The sequence below is a fragment of the Papilio xuthus genome, unplaced genomic scaffold (assembly GCF_000836235.2).
Source record: "Papilio xuthus unplaced genomic scaffold, Pxut_1.1 DF827777.1, whole genome shotgun sequence".
NCBI classification, from domain to species: Eukaryota; Metazoa; Arthropoda; class Insecta; order Lepidoptera; family Papilionidae; genus Papilio; species Papilio xuthus.
In genome coordinates, this window is record NW_013530872.1 from 7,111,333 (window position 1) to 7,136,686 (window position 25,354).

General features: G+C 35.6%; 1 protein-coding gene across 2 annotated transcripts in view; it reads left to right on the forward strand.

The window, feature by feature from the left end:
* Positions 1-25,354, forward strand: part of LOC106115794 (transducin beta-like protein 2) — a 64,224-nt gene that overhangs the window by 20,086 nt on the left and 18,784 nt on the right. The window contains exon 3 of one of the 2 annotated variants that reach the window (XM_013309333.1): positions 19,739-19,962. In XM_013309333.1, the coding sequence (XP_013164787.1) occupies positions 19,739-19,962 (224 nt within the window). Of the gene's footprint in view, positions 1-11,509; positions 12,850-19,738; positions 19,963-25,354 lie in introns of those variants that run through there. The other variant, XM_013309332.1, reaches the window with a different exon arrangement.

The following is a 25,354-nucleotide window of genomic DNA, read 5'->3' on the forward strand; positions in this document are numbered from 1 at the left end:
CTAGAGTTTTATAGATTTGATTAGGTGTAACATCTATTTGAAGGTTAACTATTACTTGTACATGTACCAGTAGGTAACGAAATTTCAATGTCATTTAAACGTGAAAAAGTAGGGTTTTTACATTATCAGTGGTCGGCCTTCGTAGAATGATTCGATTGAATTGGCCGACGTTCACTATTTGTTTGTTTACTTAGACAAAACAAGCTAATTCCCACGAAAATCAATATTCAATAGCCTTAGTTTTAAACATTTGCTAGTTCAAATTATAATGAACGACTTGAATAATTCGGTTCGAAATGACGAGGCATTTTAAAATAAAATGTTTTTAACGAAACATTTCTTTATTCATTCAACAGTTTCATTATTACTTAAATAAATATAAAGGTACAAATATATTACAAATGGGTTCTATTACCTCAAAATTACCATCGTTTAGTTTTTGAATTATGTGATGCGCAGAATGTCTTTGACTAGTGGTAAAAACAACGCATATTAATATTTCGAGTTTCACTTTAGTGGCGAATTTCTCGAACGCTCGCGAAATCTTTCAACATTACGCCGTACTTAAGGTATTTGCTTAAGGCCACGGTCGAAATCCAAAATTGACGAATTGTCATCATTCCGACGTGTAATATGATTCATAATATATTTACCTTTTTACAATTTACATTAAATTACTATCATTTAAATTAATTAAATAAAAAATAATTAAATTGAATCTGTAATTTATAAATACCATGGCATATAATATTAGTTTTGTATTTTGATTTTAAACTTATAATTCAATTTTATTTGATTGTAAAATTTATAAATAATTAAAATTAATTATAACAAATTATGAAGGTAAAAAAGAAAAATGAAGAGTTTTAAAATTAAATACATAATCATGAATTTTAATATAAATACATATTAAAAAATTTAATATAAATTTAAAATTGTAAAGCACACTTTTTAATGTTTTAATTATGCGCTGATAGGCATAATGGGTTTTATATTTATCGTATAATATTTTAATCATTATTATTAACACATATAAACATATATTACATATTGTCTACTCAAAGATTTGCCATTATTGCCATACTCATAGCGATAATATAACAAGATATCGCACTTAAGATTTTGAAGGTTGTCGTCGTTCAAGACGTTTCGTTATTGCTCGATGTTTGTTCCGATGTAGAGCCCAATGTGCAATATTAGCATATACACATTGTAAGAAGTTTACTTTTGTTTTTTTTTTCAAATATAACTAAGGTCAAAGATTTATCACCCAATCCAGTAAACTAGGCGACGTAAAGATTTAGTAAAGATTATCTCCTACATAATCTCTTGTCTCTAAATCCTAGACATTATTAGATGTTTTGGCACTAAATTTAGAATTAAAATTATTTATTGACAGGACAAAGCGTAGCAAATACTACAGCGACTATCGTTTTATAATAATAGGGTAATAGTATCCATTGTTTAAGAGTTTTCATTAGGGTCTTTTAACTGGTCGTAACAAAAATATAACTCGTAAGCTAAACATTCGAAGTAATAAGGTTTACTAATGTATTTCGCGGCTCTAAAGATTTAGCTAAGCGTGGTTAGAGTAATATTTAACTAATATATTGATAATAAACACGTGTAAAGCAGCGGTCCGGATTTATAATCCCAAAGTGGAGCACATAGCGTATGGTTTTCGTTAAGTAAACATCGTGCTATATCAAGCGACGATGTGTGTAAATATTAACAACAGTTACTGCGGTTTCTGAATAAATCTTTAGATTCAATAGAAAGCCATTGCCTACATAAAATCGAATATGACAACCTTATGATTTAAAAATAAAAAAATACCGTCAAAACGGAACGTTTTGGTGACTCTTTGTCTAAATTGTAATCAGCATGCGAAAACAAAAGTTTTTACCGCGTCCGTTATATCCGCTCAGCTGAATACTCGCCGAACGGAACTCGGCCGAACAGTGAAATTCATAGCTTCCGACAATTTGACCTAAATTACATTTAAATATAAACCCACTTAGCAGATTTTAAAGTTAATCTGGCCGTTCACTGTTACGACACACTTTGTAATCAACGTTCAAATATATTCCGTAACTAACAAACACTCATTTTTTTGTATTATATTATATTTTATTGTGTTCGTTTGTATTTCTTTAGCAAAGAGAGACTTTCGAGTCTGTACAGATTCGACTTGGAGCTTTTAAGTCTGCCACATAAAAGTTATAGTTTTTTTTTAAATATGTTCCGATTTACGATCAAGGGTTTAATATCCCTGCAGGCTTGTTACTTACTGTCTTTTTTTTCCTTTAACGACACGAATGACATTTTTTTGTTAATGTATTATAATATGATAGGAGATGAATCGTAAAAACTCATATTTGTTGAATTCCCTGAGCGTAGACAGGTCGTTGATCTTGAGCGATTAACTCAAAGAATAAAATTATCAAATCTTGCTCAGATGATAATAACTCCAAGACGATGGGCTGATCCTTTCAGACATTTGATATAAAATGGAATGATAAATTGTTATCTCTGTCTAGACCGACTAGATTATTTACAAACAAAAAGCTTTAAGTTGTAAAAGACGTTCTAAAGTCAAGGGTGCTAAGCACATTTGGCTCGCTTACTTATTAGATGCACAATGCAATCTTCATTTTATGTCTGAAATTATTAGTTACATTGTCACTTTTGTATGTAAGGCCGCCGTCAAATGATTAATTAATTCCCATTGAAAGTATAAAGGTTTTGATGCGACCTTAACACTTTTGCATGAATGAGCGATTGCCCAACACGCGTACGTACACGCAGCGACTGAGAGTTTCCGTTTAGAAACCAGTGTTTTGTACGGTTAAGCAATAACCACGTTAGCAGAAATCTTCTACTGAATAAGCGTAATACAATTCAGATGTTCTTACAATGCTGAAGAACAGATTTCTCAATAAGTTTGAACTCCCAATGTTTATATTTAACAAGCTAATTTTAACATTTGTTCGTCTAACTTTTTCAGTTAACGGAAAGTTAATGTATCCGTTGCCTATTTCTGTTAAATATTTTACTCTGTAAATGTTAAACTGGACTACCAATATTATTAATCTTACTAATATTACAAATGCGATTGTTTCGATGGATGGATGGATGTTTGTTTGTTTGTTTGTTTGTTTGAAGCCAGAACAACTTAATGGATCTCGATGAAATTCGGCATACATATAGAACATAGTCTGGAATAACATAGGCTAATTTTGATTTTTTTATTTGCGCGCGGACAGAATCGCGGGCTACAACTAGTAATCACATAAATGTATTGTAACTAACTACCGACCACTGTATTTTGAATACATTGATATCCTGTAGGTATACGATCCGAGCTCTGTGAGACAAACAAAGGTTCAAGGATCTCAAAGTTATGCTAATTGTCTACAGACGTAAAACATCAGACTCAAACACGCGTGATGTTTACGATTTCGATCTGATTTAAGTCTTTAAAAATAAACTTATAAAACTGCGCTTTAAAGGACATTTCAAGTTCTACGTAGGACGGTTTTTGGTACTTCATAAAATTGATCTAGTTGGTCGGGTTTTCCTTTGACGTAAGGGAAATAATTTACGTCATTTAGATTTCGTGTTTGTGTCCGACAAGCAGATATTCAACTACTACTGTAATTTTGGTTTTCCTTTGTCACTGCGAAGAAAATAATTAGTAATGACTAATTTCAACACTACATTTTCCTAATCATTTTACATATTTAGTAAAATATGAACAGGCAATATTAATTTTATATTACTAAACGACTAGTTCTATAGAACGTTCCATTACACGCCTTCATGTGAAAGTAAGCACATGCAAACTCTTTTGATAGTCAAAACATTACGTAGCACCCCGTTTATATATCATATTTACATAAAAAGTTCGCCATGTTAGTTTAATAGATACATTCTTATGCATATATCGTCGGTTCGTGTTAGAAATAGCCACCAGTGTTGGCACACAGGCAGCATGCAATGGAAGATCTGGGTATGGTCGAATCAGGTACTCCAATAAGTGCAGTATCTACGTCCATATCAACGCTTATATCCGAATTCAATTTCTATTTATCGAAGTCTTCCGATTTGGAGGTTATTTCCAGCACTCACAGAAATACTCCAATAACCACTTTAGTGCTAAGGAAGTAAAAATAAATATAGATGACGCTATTTGATTCGCATCTCAGTACCGGAGTATACTATGTTATTTTCGATCCGTTGATCTTAAGCTTATTTTAGACGGAAATGGCATGATCGTATGTTTGTAGTAACAACACGTAATTGAATACATAAATTATAAATTTGTTTACATGTTGTTACTGTATTGCAATAGTTACACGGTTACAATTATTGCAAAATGTAAACATAAGTTTCCACTATACTTTACCGGCAAAAATTTCATGTTACATGTTTTACAACACGTGTTATTATTTTACTATGAATTCTAAGTTTTGATTGCAATTAATTTATGTAAACACTATTGCTTTAATATTAAACATTAAAAACAATTGATCGATGAATGTCAATCTGTTATTGAGGGTTATTGCGCACAACATTCTGCCCACATAAAGTTTTCGAGCGATGGCAATGTTCTTTTGCCCCCTGCATAAATTTAACAACGTATAGGTTATGTGTAGATGAGAGACGTCACGTGTTTTGGTATACACTGCGATTTAAATTGTTTAACATACGCATTAATCACTTGTTTTGAATGTAGAAGGGAAAGACGTCACTGGAATGAGATATTCCAGCTCCAAGTTGTTTTCAAATACAGATTGGAATCGTTTAAATTACATATTAATTTCTAACATAAATTGTGCGTAATAAAACTGTTTATTCGTTGTTATATCTGGTACGACAACAACGTTGGTCGACTATATAACATTGTACTCTCATATAAATTAGCGCAATGTAATTTACATAGACCGGCGTCGTCAGTCATGTCGGCGGGCCAACGACCGCACCGCCAAGTGGTCACCCCAATGGCATCCGACAAGTCTAGCATCAAATCACTGACCCCACATTCGAATATATATGTATATATTGATTTTTATTGAATGAACGCGACAGAATTTGCAAAGCAATAAAAACTTTTTATTTATTTTACGCAGGACGGAAAAAAATATTAAAAGCCCAATGTTTTCGAAACACATTTCTTATTAAACGATATGACGAAATCGATCTCAAAAACTGCCACGTGTACGGAACACGTGGTAATTTTTTTATTCATAAATTCGTAGTGTATAGAGCTTCCTTCGTAGTAGGGACCTACCAGTCTTGCCAGTTAGTTTTTAATACAAATGTCTAAAAATAAGATTTATTAGTAGAAAAATGATGAAATGTTTGATCAATCTTACGTAAACTAAACAATCACGTTGCTACAAATGTTTTTCTAGGGGATTGAACTCTACAAAAATAATGAGATATTTTTTCCTTTAACTCGTTGCGACTTGCTTCCATGTTTTGTTCGAAAATCGGTATAAATAACGAGTATTGCGTCGCTAAATGCAAATGACGCGTTGGGTTGGCAGCGAGCCGCGTCCGGCCGGGGAATCCGTCTCGTCTTGGACAACCCAATGCCGCTCCAATCACCCTCCACCTTGAAAATATCTTAATCATACCTAAAAATAAAAGATTCAACTTAGACATCTGCCTATATTACAGACGTGGGCTGATTTATTAAAATAGTTATGAATATATGGGAAGTTTGCGATGGACAACAGGATGAAACAACTAGCAGTTGCCCGCGACTTCGTCGAGAAGAATTAGAAGAATCTAGTATTAAATCTATCAGCCGGGGATTGTGTAGCTTCCCAACAGTGTAAGAATTTTTCAAATCGGCGCAGTAGTTTCGAAGCCTATTCAGTGAAAAAAAAAACAATCAAATCTTTCTCCTTTAAAGTATCATAGTCGAGACGATCTTAGTTTAAACAAATGTTAAAATGTTTCACATATTTTTTTATATGAGCATAATCTGCCAGTAACCAGTATTTACAAAAGTCGGTCATAAAGAATGCGATGTTCGAGCAACAGGTTCGTTTCTACTGCGCAGTACCGTTTAGATAAGCGGTCAATGTAGGATACTCGATGTTCACTCGTAATCAGCCAGTAAATAGGCCGCCGTCTGCCTGGCTACATTTATATCTATACGATTACATTATAATAAGTAGATTTGTATATCATATTAACAATCACCGTAAGTTGAAATTTGCATAAAAATAATCGCAAAAAATAAAACCTTGAATAAATAGAACAAGGGGCTATCTTGTTTGAAGTTGGTCATGCAAATGATAAAATAGTTGTTTTGTCTAGGATGCAGTGACTACTTAATTTGATTATAATATACAAACAAATAATACGATTACAAATGTGTAAAAACGTGGGACTCTGACATTCGTAATACTTTATTAAATTGATTAGGTAACGTGGTAGAACAATTTTATGAAAGTTTAAATTTAGTGTAGAGATTAGCTCAATCTATGTAATAAATATACCTACGCTAGAAGTTACGAATTTTGTTTACTTCCTTTATCCGGTGTATTTTGATGTGTTTGTTTCCACAAATCTAAGAAGCATAATTTTACTAATATTATACATGGAAAAGTTTAGATGTTTGTTAGAAGATATTTTCAGAACGGCTTAACGGATCTCGATGAAATTTGACATAGATGTAGGATGTAGAACATGGCATGTGGAAGAACACATAGGCTATAGTAATTTTGTTTCTAACGATATAGGATCATAAAAGGTATTTGACCCGTTTGCTTTTAGTAATCTCACTAATTTATGTGATAGCAAAGATAACGTTCAGGAAATTTGATAGACAAGCTAAGGCTCGTGTCAACAATCTGTTCAATAATATTTGTCATTGTTACTTTTAGTAATAATTGAAATAAAATTCTTAAAATAGATAAAAACAAAGGTTTATCACACTCAACACCTTTAAGTCGTGTTAGGCCAATAATAGAGTTTTTTTGTCAGACATTATTAAAATTTAAAAGTGACATTGTAAATTTCAAAATTGAAATCGTAGAGCTTTTAAAAACATAAAAAGTAGTTTGAAGAATTGGAACAGTATCACTTGATTGATTACATTGAATTATAACCTACTATACTGAGCTTCATGTTTATAAAAAAGGTTACAAGTTTGCAGTAAAAAACGGATAATCTCATTTAAATTTGATTATTGAACGTGATGTAAATTTTAGAAGTTCGAATTTATTAAATCTATTGTCCTCAGTCGTAATTTACATAGTTTTATTTGAGAATAGACATTTAACAGCTTCCTTTAAGCGTAGACAAAGAACAGTTGATATCAGGAGCAATGTATTCGTGTCTCGTCAAAGTAAGTATTCGATGGCATCGATGTGGACGTGCCAAGAAAACGTTATTTTTCCGGTTTAATGTGAACTCGTTTTAGCATGTTCATTAGGCCACCTTGTAACCAACACACATCGAAGACTAATTTTGGCACTGATAGATCGATGACCTTATACTTAATAATATAGAAAACGGCAGCCGCACGTCCACTTTATTATTACCTTGATAATAATTCAATGTTACTTAAAAAGCACTGTTATGTACAAACTAAAATTGATTCTCAGCTAGCTAGCATCTGTAATGGTGGCTAATAAATACACGATAGTATTGTATAAATACTGTTCAAGCTCAACCAGAAGAAATAAGGCTAAGTTACAAGCATATTGCCTTTCCGTTGCGAAAACTAAATTGATTTTTTTGAAAAAAAATCGTTGCCGCCAAAAAGCCGCGTTGAAACCTAAGGAAGAACATAATAATAATTCGGTTACTATGTTTTGAAATTGACTGTATTTAAACCCATCATGTTAAGTTAAAGGGACGGAGAACTGTACACGTTAAAAGTAAACAATTTCGCCAGTTAACCTCTGCAAATATCGTCTTAAGCTGTGCAACGCGTGCTCCTTGACACACTTGGAATACGCATTGTGATGGTGGAGTCTATAAGAGCCGTTCGAAGTAGCTCCGACCCGCTGATGCTCAACTTTCACCAAAACACAACGTCACAACACGTGATATTGCGGACACGCTAGTTTCCCTTTTGTTTTAACACTCCACCTTTCTTACTCGCTCTTGATAATTGGTTTTATTATATAGTTGTTATTTAATTTTGTATAATACTAGCCAAGAGCTACATGCTCCGAAACTATAGTTAAAATAAGACTTATTGACCAAATAATACCTAATTTCAAATGACATATTGCGAATAAAAACTTTTATTAAACCTTATAATACAGTTATTTTAGTTTTTGGATATTACAGAACAGACCTTAGTCTTATCCAGTGAATTGGGCAATCATGGGAAGGAAATATAAAAACAATAATTTTTATTTATACTATCATTAGAGTGGATGTTTTTCCCTTAGAAGCAATATTATGCGAATTAAACCACGTGGGTGTATCTGATTCTGCGTAAGAAAAAAAGACACACAAATGTCATTAAAAAACTTACATTTTTAAAAAATAATACCTTACTTGAGTCTTAAAGTCTTTTTTGTCATAGTTTAGTATAATTACATGGCACTAAGATTGTAATCCTCGATTAATTGAACAACATAAAAATTAATTAAAATTACTGTTACGACATTTTTTCTCTATTTCTAATATTTCTTAAGCCTTTGATATTGAAATTGATAAAGTAGTTGTTAAGTGTAATTAAATAAACTATGAGTAATTATAGGTCGTTACGAATACGTACTTTGAAATAAAGAATGATTAGTTTTTTTATAAGAACAAAGAGGAATAGTAAACGTCATCAAAAGTTGGTGTTAAAGCTGATATTTTAGTTCCGTTCAATAGTCATCGCCAGCCGTGGCCTACTGACCGTATTCAAGAGTGGAACGTCAGAAGTAGAATGTTTAATGTTGTAGGAAACGTGCCGCGTCTTGCGTAAACGTCACAAAGACTCGTTTTGTATATGACTTATTATTACTTAAGGTACACATTTTATTTCATAAAATTTCCAAGAATTTAATTAAGTGGGAAATAACAGATTTCAAAAGGGGAAGAATTATATATCTAATTTTAATCAGATTAAAGGGTTTTATGAGGACAATAGGATTAACTTATCACAATATAGAATAAAATATTGTTTGGATATTTATAAACTTGAAAAACGTAACTTCATCTTAGTTAAAAATCAATATAACAACGGCTAATGAGGGTTTAGCTACCAGGTTTACCGTATCTTTCACAAATTATTTATAAGATAATACGTTATAGAATGCTACAAAATTTAGAATTCTATTATATCTGTTTACTATGTTATATTATATATTTTCATATTTGAAATATGATATATTTTTGATAATCTTGATATATATATATCGCGAAAATTAATACGGATAACTGAACTTGTTCTTGGTACATAGTACAATGGGAACAAAAATGCTTAGTTGTAAAGCGATATCCGTTTTTTATTTCACTTTAATAAATTGAATTTACGGATTCAATGACTTCATGAAAATCCCTCTCAAAATAATAGTTTGTGAATGTCATATTATTACAAATTACTGTTTCTTAATTTACATCGGGTCGTCGTGATTGATAAGGCCTAGTCAACTCTAATATACGGTAGGCTTGAACACCTCTATGGGACGGACACGAGCTGATGACTTAATTCGTAAAAGCTTGTTTGTATTCAAATTCTGTTTGCTTGATGCAGTCAATTCTTTGTATACTATTTTCATAAAAGATACATTAATATGTTCATGTTATTACGTAGTTTGCATATTTATCAGTGCAGACGGGAGTCGGAAACATAAGTAATACAACGCATTTAGGTTGGATAACATGGTGGGTGATAAGATGTGCTCCTTAGTGCGTCGGTAGCGTACGCGTTACCGTTTGCCGATGCGTTCTGACATCGATACGAAGGTTATCGCCGGTGTCAGCGACCAGCCACCGCCGCCCACACGCACACATGTACACTCACACAACAAACGCACACAACCAGATCAAAAGACGCAAGCTCGCTCTCAATGACCGAATCTTGGCGCAGGCGTGATACGCTCTTGTTTATCCACCATTTTGATTTTATTATGTTTGATGTTTGTATGGATTTTTCTTATATAAACATTGTTGAGCAGAGTAAATAATAAGAAATATTGTGGTTTTAGAATAATTTAAATTTACTTTTTAAAATAGGGTAATGTATGTAATTTTATTTAGTTAATTAAGTTATTTACTTAAAACCCAAAAATATTATTATTTCATCTTTAAAAAAGTGCTTTTATAATTTATACATACTCGTAATAAAAAAAATGACATTTTTTAAGTCTAAATCAATTTGTATATAAGACGGTAAAACATGTAAACTGCAAAATTAAATATCTTTGTTAAGTCTTCAATATGCTTTGTAACACGTCATACGAATATATACGTGTTCAATGGCGCGTCCTCCAAAATCAGTATTCTTTATATCGGAGAAGTATCACGTAGGTGGGACTTTATTCAGTTATACGGCAATCTTATTTCTACGAAAACAAATTGTGAAAAATCGATGAAGACGTCTCGGTACGTTTATTTATGTCGTGCTCGATTGTACTAAGGGCAATGGCCGTCCTTCCTACCCATTATCGCGCAGCTATCCTGAGCACAACACTCGTATAATGTACACACGAGTGCGTCAAGACTGTGCACAAAGATAAAGCTTTTGTTCTCTCTTCGGTAGGTACGACGTACTTACTGGTACTCATTTGTTTAATGTTTATTAAATATCTGTGTAATTATACACAAATTATTATCATTAACTAATTGTGTATTAAAAATTATTTCATTGTAGTTTGTTAATAGAAAGGTTCGCGAAATTACGAAATTATTTGAAGTTCTTACAAAATTAATTTACATAATATTTATATCCAAAAACAAAACAGTAAAACAAGTAAATTCTGGCACTCAAAAAAAATAATACAAATTTATGTCAATAAAAATTATATTAATAACGCAAAAACATCATTAGTTTTTAAAAATATAAGTCACAATTTGGTTATAGTCCGGGTACCGCCGCCGCTGCACAGTTTTGCCAAAAGGGTGTAATGTTTGTTAGCTAGCGTGCGGGCAGATCAGCTGATTCATGTAAACAAAGCGTTAGAGCCACATTTAGACTCTGCCACACTCCGAAATAATATTTCCTGGACGTTTCCTGAACAATACGGGTTAAAATTTTTCTCTCTTTGTCTCGTCATATCTCTCGGAAAGTAGTTTTTATTATTGTTTAGAAAAATGAGAATAGGCCGGTCGATCGGCATGTCCCGTTAACGAACGCGCGCTACCTACGTGACGTATAAAGCGTGGGCCGCCCCGCCGGCGCGACATTGCCACGGCGCCCGCGCGCGCGACTGCACGTACTTGCCGCTCCCAGCTCCGCGCTCGCTATCTCGACTCTATGTGTATACAAGCTTACCAAGAAACATGCATTTTTGTATTCAATGGCATGATTGGTTTTACCAAGAGACCGGCGCGCCCCTGGACTCTGCTGGCGCCGCAGCACGCCGGCGCAGGCCGCGCGATCGACGCCGCCCCCCGCCCGCGCCGCCGACGCCGTCGACGCCGCAGAGGATCTCCACCGAACAACTAGCAGAGGCGCTGCGCCCGCATCTGCTCTCACCGAAGCGCATGTGGGCCATGGGGTACCCGCTCGAGATCGACTCGACCTCGTCCAAAGCGGTCGTATACATCAACCCTCCACCTCGACCGAGACCCTTACAACTCACTACGTGGGATGTGAATGCGCCGGAGTTTGTGCCCGGCGGCTCTCAGAGCGACAGCGGACGAGGATCGTTGGGCTCCACTCCGCGCTCCGACAGTGATGAAGAAGCGGATGCAGTGGAACATTTGTGTGTGCGTTGTGACAAAATGTTTAGAATGACTCGTGAAGGTGAATACCTAGTGGAAGAAACGTGCTCCTATCACTGGGGCCGCGTATGCGGTAGTGATTCCCGATATACGTGCTGCAACATGCCCTTGGGCTCGAAAGGTTGCAGCGCCGCTCGCTTCCACGTGTGGAGTGGTACTCGTCCCGGAATGAACGGGCCGCTCGAGGGCTACGTGAGAGCGCGGTCCCCCCGGGGAGGAGTTTACGCACTCGACGCAGAGATGTGCTACACGACGGCGGGGCTAGAACTAGCAAGCATAGCGGTGATAGCAGCGGACGGTCGGCTCGTGTACAAATCGCTAGTGAAACCTAGTTCACCGGTCGTCGACCACAACACCCGCTTCTCAGGCATCAGGCCGCGCGACTTGGCGCGCGCGACTAAGACGCTAAGAGACGTACAGAATGACATTCTCGGATTTGTAGGCAACGATACAATACTCATCGGACACGCTTTGGACAACGATCTTCGAGCCCTGAAACTTTTACACAGTGCTGTGGTGGATACGTGCGCGCTGTATCCACACTCACGAGGCTTCCCCCTGCGACGTTCACTGCGCGCGCTCAGCGAGGAACTGCTGGGGCGGAGCGTGCAGCGGGGCAGCGCTGGCCACTCGCCGCTGGAGGACGCGCGCGCCGCTATGGACCTGGTGCTGCTCAAGGTGCACGAAGAGCGCGCCTCGCGAGCCCGCCTCTCGAACCAGCTGCCGATATTGCAGCCCTACGATCCGTTGGTTAGTTCCGCCTAGGTTCCGAGTGATTCAAGAATAGACATTGGTACTATGAACATGAACTATGCTTATATTGTTGTGAATTGATCCCGAATGAATACGACTTGTGTTACGTTGACGGAGCGCGCGTACTCGCGTATGTGCCTTCGAATTGCGAAATGGCAATAAACGTAATGTTTTTTTCTAAAACTTGTTTGATTTTATCTATCACAAACTTACGATAAGAACGAGTCAAGAGGGATACGGTAAGTATTTTGGTACCACGTTAGGATAGTATAAATAAACCTTTATTTATTTACCGATTCCTAAATATTGATATACATTTAAATAAAAACATCAACAACGCGGTCGTATCAGCCGTTTATAAACATATTTAACTGTGCAAAGTTATTAAGGAGACACTTTCACTATGTTAGATTTCTCTATAACGTAACATGCGTTATTCACCACTTGCACACCAGCGTCGGCGGTTTCTAATCTACTGTCAATATTAAAAAGGAGCACAACAATCTTAATATCTTACAACGTCGAAATTATTGCAAATAATGCGAGACTTGAAACAATATTTATCTTCACAGCTAGTTTTTTTACTTCAAAATATTAGGACGCGTAGGTGGAAATTACGAAGACTTCGAGGTTTTGTTGATAAGTGTTCACATGTATTAAGCTGACGCAAGGTAATTCCAATGAGTTGAAATAACGAGATATATTATTAAGTTGATGAATCATAATGTCTGGGTCAAGTTACAAGGAGGAAAATTTTATCTCTACGCTATACAACATAGTAAAAATAATACGCGGTATCTGGTGTTACTTGAACTTAATGAGTTACTGTGTTCTAAATACAATCAGGGTCAAGTAACAACACATCTGTAATGCGAGAATCTCTCGGGGAAGAGTATAACATACAAGAAATTTGCATTTGTTTTTTTTTAAACTTCTCGGAATTTCAAAACAAATTAGGCGTTCGTTTATCTAATAAAAAAAAAACTTTGCAACTAAAAATAAAAATTCGTGACATGTTTTTCAACAAAGGCGTTACCTGTGTTATTGATTAATGCATTTTCCACTAAAGGTAATTTAACATTGATAATTTAATTTGAAAGACGCGCTAATGGTCGGTTTTCGTTAGTTTCGTGTTAAATTGTAGACAAAATATATAAAATCGACATTGCACTAGGCAGTTATATAATTGTCTTACGTAAAGCTATGACGAAACGCTTAGTGGCTTGATGAGCGAACTTAATGACTTCTACCTTGGATGAAGTTGAGAAATCGAATACACGACTTTGTTTTTTCATAGGAAGCATTTAAAACTTTGCCAAGGATTATATTCTGTTTCCTTGTCATCTTTTGTTATTGACAATCTACGATTTGTAGACAGTAATAATATGAGACGCAAGGACGTTAGCTCTTTATATGACCTTTAAATCGATTTATACCATTTTCAAGTGTCGGTTATCGGCCGTGAAGAGAGTAATGCCCTACCGACCGGTCGTTCGTGTTTTCTGTTTACGCTCGTTGCCAAAAATAAAGTTAGAATTTAAAATTGTTCGCATTAAATATACCTTCCAATAAAGTATCGTACTTAAATTTCTAATAAGGTCATTCACATAAATAAATTCAGGCCGTCATGTGTTTATTATTTCCTCAATAGATTACATTATATCAGTATCTACAAAAGTCCGCAGATTTCCCGGAGTTATCTAATCTCTGTTATGACAGCCGTATATGGTAGCGTGTTTCAATTTGTACGAAGAATTTATCAATAATAATGTGCAGAACGAGCATGTCTATATAACAATCGATGTTGTTTTGGAATATCTTAGGTATGGTCATGCGTTGCTCTAGTAGCGGTTGAGATATCATCACGTTGATTACAAAACACAGATGTGACGTTAAATTTGATTATCATTAGTCAATAGCATTTCTCGGAAGTGAGGACGGCCGCGCCACCACAGCGCCGCGTCATCATTCGCCTGATCGGAGCACTCTGAATAATAAACGTCTGAATAACACATAAGTCATTTTGCTTACCGCGAACGAATTCAACAGGAAAGTGACCCGAATGACTCAGTGTTACGAAAATTACTTATCATTTTGTCATCGTTTGTTTTTAAATTCTATGCTGTTTATTCGTTGAGATCATTTATAAGAAAATAATAGCATAAATATTCCTATTATTTACACGTAACAAACGTTCACTGTCCATCACTGTTGAAACCAAAGCAATGAATTGTGACGCGTCTACCATGATCCAGTATTTCGAGCCTCTCAACTATTTGCTGCTGTATACTTCAAAATTATTCTATTGAACGACTACAAATTTAGAATTGTAAATTAGCTTAATTTAGCACGACATTGTCTGTTAAACATACGTTCCTAGTTTAAACAATATAAGGCGGCGTCAACCTTATGTCCAACACGCCTCCGCCTCTTTCACAATAGTAAGATTTCGTCATAGTGTTCGCCCAAGCGCCACAACAATCACTACAGTCCGATACTTATGCATTTCAAATAGTTTAGTCGTCGTACAGTGATCTCTAATGTATTTTCTGATTGAAATATTCAATTGTTATAATAGCTAAGTAACTATAGTTTCATGTAGACCAAATTGTTTTATATATTATATAATATTTAAAAGTCGAGTCACAAAACATTTGTTTGTTTGCTGCCTTCTGAGATTGATGACAGATTCTACAAAAGTCAACACTAGCATAACTCAACGACCTGTCATAAATAACACAAGTACAATCACTTTTTCACATCAGTATCTTGCTAAATATTATATATCGCCTGTTTATATCATAAACGATAATTGTTATAGTGTCTAGCATTAATATATAATGATCATATAAAAAGATTCTACTGCCCATTGTCCATTCTAATATTCGAATAGTTCTATATTACGACATCCAAATGATAAGATTATTACGTAAATGGATTTCTATTGTTTCGTATCGATATCATCACGTAAACTTTATTATAGTACACTACGATGAGGGTAGAGATCTGAAGTAATGTCTTATTATTCCCTAATATTTAGTCCCAACAGAATCACATAATAACGCATATCTTCGATATAAGAATCTCATATAACTCTAGCTACACACATCAGTACACGTGTCATAAAAAATTAAATCATCATCATGTTAAATACTCCTCGATTGCATCTTTCAATAAAAAGATAATTTGACTAAAATTAGTATTTCATTTTAGTTAGTACTAGTAGATGTTATCGCATTTGTCCGACGTCATCGTACAAAACATAGAACCTTGAAGTGGGTACTAACATACAAGTTGTCTTTATTCGTCGTTAAAACCATTGAGTTTATTATTCATAAACGAGCTGACGATGACTATATAAATATAAACATTTGTCCATGTACACAGGCATGCCATTGTAAGGTTCAAGTTTTTGCGGCTCTGTTACGTTACCTACTTCCTAGTTCCCTTGAACAGGCCGTTGAACTAAAGATTTCAATGTTCGACATCATGCCTTTGATATGGCTATTCGCATTTAAGGAAATGTCAAGTACGAGAAAAGACTTAATAAACAAATATCTTCATATTTTGTCCATAACACCTGCTGTTGTAACGATTATAGTACACCTGAAACAAAAATCATTTGTTCTGGATTCGATTTTGGATTTAAAAAAATATTTGTTTACATTATTGTACGACCTCACTCCTCATCTCATCTACAGCTCGAAAAAAAGACAGGGATTGCCTTTCCTTTGCCTTTCGCCTGGATGCATACAGCTCCATGAAAGCCGGTACAATTATTTCAAGCAATCGACTGACCGGATTAGTTTTTTAGCAATACATCCCATCCCACACGGAGTACAGTAATAATTAACAAGTGTTACACATACACATTATGAAATTAGCGTTTAGTTATTATTATTTTAAAGACATTTCATAGGAATAATTTTATTTTGCATACTAAATTTTATAAGTGGAAAACGCGCGAGCGAAATTATTAGGTTTATCCATGATTTAAGATGATTTTTTTAACAAGGAAAACTGATTACTAAAGTCGCAGGACTTTACTATTATTAAATTTATCGAAGCAGATTCTTACGATCGCAATTGATGATTCATACATAATCATATTATAATATTCTTAAAGCTATTGATTATGAGCCCTTCTGCTTAACTAAAACATAATTAAGTTATAACATAAATGTTTTACAAAGGATAAGGATAAAAGCAAAAGTATTGTTGTTATGAAAGTATCCTTTTCTGGAATTACGAGCCTTCAATAATTTAAATAGCTCGGAGTAATTGTCGGTATGGTCAAACTCAGGTATGAAGGTGAAAAGAAAGGAAGGGCAATCAGAAGCGTCAATAATGTGTACTTATTCCATTTTGTTATACCAGTATTACTGAGTTGTAAAAACATTACCGAAACAATTTGTTTTTAAATAATGATGAAAACAATATTAAATCAGAAATCATTGCAAATTAAATATCATTATTTATCTTCAATTATGTAAATAATAAATTCACAAACTCTCAAGGCTGTTGGTTATTTAAATTATAAACAATATTTTTATTTCGCAACTCAATGAACGAACTGGTTTCTAACAGTTTAAGTTTATATAAAAAAATAGATTTAAATATAATACCTAAACCATTGTTTTAATTTTCCTATCCGTAAATGTATTGTAAAATTATTAAATTAAATTACTAAGGAATAACAGATTTTCTGATTTAATATCTGAAACATTTATTAAATTTTATCTTCGAGTTATAATAAACTACATCGATGATTATTAGCGGAAGATACCAAGTAGTTTTCATTTTTTCTTTATTTCCTTGTAAATCACATAATAACGGCTTTATAGTATAATCAACACGGTAATCTACAACACCGACAGATCGTATGTGCATTAATTAGATTATGCAAACACTTCATACATGCTTTAATTGTTTCTTACTATGGTTAATTAAAACATAGACATGTCGACATAATATACATGCAAGTTTCTTTCCTTGTTAATCATTATGAATATCTATCACATGTATTCAACCGCTATGTGACGTAAGACCCCTTTCCATTATACTTCTATTCGCGTAAACGAAGTCACTCACCTAATCATGCTGGTGGAAAAGGGTTCTAACACTAACTACCTATAAATACATTTGATAAAGGTATTAACTGCTAAGATGCAAAACCAATAAAGATCAAGAACTAGTCATGAAAAGTTTAGATCTGATATGTCAATATAAAAGATTTTTCCATTCAATGCTGCGATCCGGAATCACGAAATTGTATTTTAATAACAACAATTAGTTATGGATTTTATTTAATTACAACAAATGTTTTTAGCACGATGTAAGAATTAATATATGCAATATTTATTTATTTATTAAATTATTTAATTTTATATTATTCTGTAATGTCTTCCGTCTTTGACTTCACGGTTTATTATTGTATTCTTAAGATCGTCACCATGTGAATAAAAAACATCATGAGTTTGTAGTATCTATCATCATCAGCTTACTGTATGTCCCCACCGAGGGGCTCGGAGTCTACCCTAAGTTAAGGGTGATTAGGCCATAGTCAACCACGCTAGCCAAGTGCGGGTTGGTTGACTTTACACATATCTTTGAATTTTTTCTAAGATATGTGCAGGTTGCATCACGATGTTTTCTTTCACCGTAAGAACGTCGGATAAATGTACATATGTAAATCGGAAATCGAAAAACACATTGGTACATGGCGGGATTCGAACCCAGGACCTGCAGATTGCAAGTCAAGTGCTTGACGACCGAGCCACCGACGCTCCCAGTAGCTCTTGTAGTACCTATAGGACGCAATAATTTTCAATAAGCTTCTTAAAAATATATCATAGAATAGAATATCGACTTCGCTTGTCTTTCGCGATTGTCTTTTTTTTTAATTTTGAGCACACAACTGTGGTCTTCAACTACCAGACTGACCGTGTTTTAGTTCGTGGCGCATTATTTGTTACAGAATACACAATTTTTGTATTCCAACTTTTTTAATCCGCTTTCATATAAAAACGTAACAGTAGTTGCACCAACGACTTTAAAAAAAAACTTGTTTGGCTAACGAGATAAGATTGCCAGTGTAATGATCATACGCTTCATCGCCCACTCAGTCTGTTGTCACTACGTGGTTGCCTGAAATCCAAAGGCCTTGGTACAGTGACTCAGTTTCGATATCAACGGTGTGTTGACCTTTTACCGGTTCCCGCATTGTAAGCCCGCCTGGTTTAGTTAAACCAACACCGCTAACTGTGACTAACTTGATACATTATTCGCTGCTTTTACGAACTATAATCTAACTTCTTACTAATATTATAAATACGGAAGTTTAGATGGATTATTGTTAATAAGTATCTACTAAATGGCTAAACGTATCTCTTATTGAAATTCATTGAAATTTGGCATAGATGTAGAACATAGTCTAAAAGAATACATAGGCTATTAATTAAGTTTTGTTTTTTATTCTGCGTGACCGGAGTCACGGGCAAAAGCTAGTCTTTAATGAATTCTACGAGCGTTGATATTGAATTCAGTTGTAGTCTAAGGGCAAATACTGCGAATTTATTGATTCAATTTATTTTCTCGTGGGTTTCTGACACCAAAATCTTTGTATTAAAGATATCGTCATCATTGTCTTTCATCTTTAACAAGACAGAGATAACAAAATATTTAAACGGTGATTTTGGACTCATAAATCCGCGGTTAATCATTAATACGAGTAGAATAATAAATATTAAATAAGATTACTTTAAACCAGTAATATTTACTGGTATTCTATAATACTGCATCATGACATATTTATAAACTGAACTCATAACACATTTCAAACATTTATAAAGAAGAGCCGGCATGAGCAACTATGTATTTATTTGCAATTTATTCTGATTACTCATCGACTGTTATAAACAATTTTAAAATGTCTGAATGATCAATAGAAGGAGATATATGGGTTTTCTACATATTACTCAGATGTTTTTGAGAGTCATTTGTGACCTCTTGTAGGCCAAATGCCTTTAAATAACTATTTTTTATTGCTCAATACCTTCTTTTGTTCCACTAGATGGCTCTGTGATTCTATGGGACATCAGGAATCTGAATCAGAAGGACCACAAGACTCTGCGTGTGAACATACCATACGACTACGCGTCGCGCGTCGCATGGAGCCCCGACTCTAAAGCGTTCATAGTGCACACTTCCAGAGATAACAATATCATCGTCTACAAGATCGAGAAGAAGAAAGACGGCGCTATTGGTTCTGCCACACCCGTCATCGCTTTTGATAAGGTAATTAGTTTTTTAAATTACAATTGTATTCAATTTTGAATACGGTTTCTGTTTCTTTCTTTTCATGCTTTTACTCTACACCAACCTATTTGACGGTATAAAGAAATTACAAATATATATAGTTATGTATAGTGAACTAACCCGCACGTGGCCAACGTGGTTGTCTATAACCGAGTCACCCCTTTTTTTTTTTTTTTTTTTTTAAGAGGGGGAATGCGTTACGCATACCGGGTGCCTCGGGGAAAGCCACTCCGGTTATGTGGGACTCTCTCCACATCCCTAAAGGGACAAGGAGCCTACCCACTAAACCCCCTCTGGTTCCCTCGTCTCACTGTTTACCGGGGTGTGGGCACATGTGAAATACTCTTCGCACACACCGGTCGGTGACTGGTTTTGAGCCTCCACACTAGTGTAGACTCTGCACGCGGAAACCCGTGCGCGCCCTCTCTATCTCTTACTGGGTGGGGACTTCCCCTAATCCCTCACCCGAAACAAACTATGGGGGGAAGGTTTGAGCATATGCTCGCTTTCTCCTCCCAACGCGACGTTGCCGAACAGGGTTTGCGGAGTTCGCCTCCCCAACCCGCTCTGCCTCCTCTTTTCTGGCGATCACAGTTTCGCAAAAGACTTGGATAGCAACCCACGCACGTTCCGACTCCACCATATATTTTACTATTTCAGGCAGCGATAGGTTGCCACCCACTACTTCACTTAGGTCCCGGCGTTCATCCGCCCATGCTGAGCACTCCACCAGCGTGTGCTGCGCACTGTCTTCTAGGCAGTTGTCACAGTGGTTGCACGCAGCAGTTGGCTCCCTCCCGATCCGGTGCAGGTAACTCCCGAAACAACCATGACCCGAGAGTACCTGCGACAATCGGAAGGTGAGCTCCACGTGTTTCCTGTGCAACCACTGCTGCAGCACAGGACGTACCGCCTCGATGGTCATGTGACCAGCCGTCGGTTCGTGAAGTTGGCGCTGCCACTCCACTATGGCAGAACTCCGCTGAGCGGCCCTCTTCCTCGAAGTCTCCTCGAGTGAGGAAGGAGAGCCGAGTTCCACGGTCTTATTCAACCGCCACTCGTGGACCGACGTAAGAATTTGCGCCTCTAACGCCCATGGTAAGGAGCTTGCCAAAACACAGGCCGCCTCGTAGGATACCGTGCGGTATCCACGGATGACCCTGATCGCCATCACCCTTTGCGGACGCCGCAACAGGGCGAGGGTTCGGCGATTCAGTGCCCCGCTCCACACCGGTGCCCCATACAGCGCCATAGATTTGACGACGCCTAAATACAGACGTCGGCACGCCGACTTCGGGCCGTTTAGATTGGGCAGCAAACTACCCAAAGCGGCAGCAGCGCGCAACAATTTAGGCACCAGGAGCTTAAAATGTCCCTCGAATGACCAACGACCGTCGAGGTTGAGCCCCAAATATTTCATTTGGGGCTTGATGTCGATGGCCACACCGCCGACAATGATGCTGCTCCCCGTAGGTGGCCTCTTCCGGGGCCCATAAAAGTATAGGCCCTCAGATTTGTTAAGGGCCACCTCGAGACCCAAGGCACGAATTCGAGCAACAACTTGGGCGACTCCGGCTGTCGCGAGCAGGGCACAATCACGGTGTGTGCTCCCCCGCGCTATCACAAGGGTGTCATCGGCATAACATATTAAATCGACCCCTCGGGGGAGCGCTTGTCGCAGCACCCAATCATAGCCGATGTTCCACAGGAGTGGTCCTAGGACCGAGCCCTGTGGAACACCGCAGGTCACTGTGTGATGACGTAGTGCGTCCCGGCATCTGAACGACACTGTTCTGCCAGACAAATAGTCGGCCACTACGTGACGAATATATTCCGGCACTCGGTGATAGCGAAGCGCCTCTAGGATACAGCTCCAGGGGATGGTGTTAAAGGCGTTGGCGATATCTAAGGACACCGCCAAGACGACCTGGCCCTGGGCCACCGCCTCCTCCGCCATCACCTTTACCCTCTGTATTGCGTGTATGGTCGACCTTCCGGTCAACCGAGTCACCCCTAGCTTAGGGTAGGTTACTAGTAGACTCCGAGCCTTTCAGTGGGGACTCTAGTAAGCTTCTGATGATTATGATATTCAACCTTTACCTATTATAAAACCAATGGTCCAATTTTACCTTTATACTATGTTTATTTAAACAGTTAACCCTTATGTTCATTTTGTATTATACCATACATATGACTTTATGAAAATTTACGATCACTATAAAATAATTTTTAACTCAGTTTTATTAAACACATGACATTTCTAGACGTTGTTTAGCTTTTCTTCAAAAAAGAATTCTTGCCACAATAAGGGTTAATACGTTTAGAGCTAAATATATTGTTATACAAATATAATAACGAACGAACTAAACAACAAGTACGAGTGTATGACAAAGTTCTGCAAAGTATTAATGTTATGCGAGCGCATTTTCTTGGCACACTTTTACTTTCAGTTTCACCGTGCATTGCACACTGCTTTAAAAGTAGCTACATCACGCCACGCCATTCTGTCTTCCTCGCCTTGTTGTGGATACATATTTATGTATTTTAAAATAACAATAATATTATAAATGCGTAAAATATAAAATACTTTTTCACATCTCAACTATTCAATTTATTTTGTAACAGTTGTCGCCCGCAAATCTGTTCGCTCGGAATTAAAAAAATACTTGCCGATTAGCTTATGTGTTCTTCCAGACTATGTTCTATATCTATGCCAAATTATATTAAGATCCGTTAAACCGTTCCGGAGATACCTCCGAACAAACATCCATCCCTCCCTCCGTCCATCTATCTAAACAATTGCATTTATAATATTAGTAAGAAGTAAGATTAGCAAAATATCACATCATTTACCTCAAAAAGTTGGGCAAAATCATAGCTAAAAGTAGGTAAATACAGTTCAAAATATTGTTTTAATCAATAACAGATAATTCGATTTTAATGATTGCTAACCGCAATACAACATAGGAAAGTAAAATTGATAAGGAACCAGTTTTGTATACAGTCATTTAGTAGTAATGATGGAAAGTATACTAGAAATGTTATATATATACAATAATATAAAGAAACTTCTTAATAATAGATTTACTGCCGTACTCAAAGTAGTTTATGAGTTTCTTAATGTCGAATAAAGTGACCTACTATGGAAGCGGTAGTTAATCATAACATTACGTTTCAATAAGTAGCAATCGAATGAATTATTATAAACATCGTAGAGATAATGTTTTCTACAATTTTGAATACCAATGGTCTATCAATGGGTGATTTCGTTGTAGAAATTGACTCTATTTATGAAAAATAGAGTAGAGTCGAATTATGCAAACTTATTATTTTCAAAGAAAAATAATAATAAGCAATTATTTTGCTACTTAAATTTAATTCTACGTGTATTTTTAATTTAACTTTTGTTCGTTAAACAATTGTTTATTGGTATTGTCACAGTGAGTAAATTCAATATAAGGTTATTTTTATAGGTAAAATATAACAATAATGTAGGCTAAAGTATGACCTAATCGTTATGTAAATTGCATTCATTGTATTGTTAATTTTGTATAAACGATGCTATACAATTATTAATTTCTATAATTTTATTAATTATATGACGCATTGTAATTCAATGCTTCACATGGTTGATGATAACCCAAACAATATCAAAAAATACCGCTACGACTTAGGGTCCTTCAAGAAGCGAGCTTATCACTATCTGAAAGGCCGGCAAGGCATCTGCGGTTCCTCAGGTATTTCCGATGTCCATGGGCGTCGTTGAACACCTCGGTGTTCCCGCTGCTCGTTTGCCCCCTTCTGTTATAAAAAAATCATATCTTACGAATATTATAAAGGCGAATGTTAAGATGTATGTTTGATTGAAGATATCGCCAGAACGGCTGTACGGATCTCGATGAAATTTGACATACATATAGAACATAGTCTGGAAGAACACTTAGGTTACTAATTGTCGTAATTTTTTTATTTCTTCTTAATTCAGCGCGAACGGAGTCGCGGGCGACAGCTAGTAATAAAAGAATCTTACAAATGGTTTTACGTAATTATGGTGCTCAGATACTCAATACTCAAAAGTTGTCTCCAAATTAGTTTGACTTTTAAGACAGTCAAACTATTGTTACTAGTATCATACTGAAAGTAGACTTTCTTGTTTGAATTGTGTTTTTGTTGTCGTTATTACAATAATTTTATGCTTAAAAGTTAAATGTTTTACAAACCCTGTGGTTTATCTAACCACAATATTTGGTAACCGCGGAAGCAGTATTATAGATTTGATTTTGTCACAAAGTTACCTCATACAATTATACGAAATTGTTATAAACACGCAAGTCAACAAAGAGTTCTTGTGAAAGAATCTTTTGTTTTTGCTACAAAATATAATATTATATTATATCTCATGATTTATTATAGTTTTGGATAAAATTATATAAAAATAGAAACCAAAGCTTCGCTCGGGTAAAACGTAAAAAAATAAAAGATAACTTAATAAAATTACTCTTTGATGGAAGAATCTTATTTTCTGCGAAATGGTCTTTGAAATCTGTTTAGTAATTTTTAGAATTACTATAATATATACAGTTGCCAATCTTTTTCTAAGAAGGAACGGCAAGTTGATAAATAATGTTCGACGCGACAAATTGGGAAGATATACGATTTACTAACGTTTATTTAGCAATACTTACAACAACCTTTATAATAGGTATATTAAAGAAGAATTCTTAAAAGGGACAAGTCATATACAACCTGTTTATGGTTTTTCCACTTTAAATGCCGAAAAATCTTGTTAAATCATTCCATGGAAATATTATTTGTTATGAAATCTTTCCATCAAATAATGTTGACGCCTTAAATCGATTTTTAATTGGTTTTATAATAAATTTTATAGTTATTGAGGTTACAACAATAGTGCCGGTACTATTTTGACGCAATATCGTGAAATGCGCATTAAATTTAGACGAACTGAAAATAGGTGGGCGTGATATAATAAACGCGTACTTCTACGAATTCTGTTGGTGCTTATTACAAACACTTTTATTTACAAAGCTTATATATTTAATGATAATACGAAAGGAGTATTCATGTAGATTTAAAAATATTATGAAATATAAAGCCTTCTTTCTAGTTTTTAACAATTAGTTTCTTTATTACGTAATAAAAATTAACATTCCCCGACCTTGAAGTCAATATTCATCAAGTATCAATCTGCCTTAAAACGCCGTTACTTTGATGTTTATTTCTTGTCTATTGCATTAATATATTTTATGGTTTTTTTATCGTTATACTGTATTTTAAGTTACATATATTCTTAGTAGCCAATTATAAATTCTTTCACTTTAAGATAAATTTTGTCTAACGAAATCTATTTTGA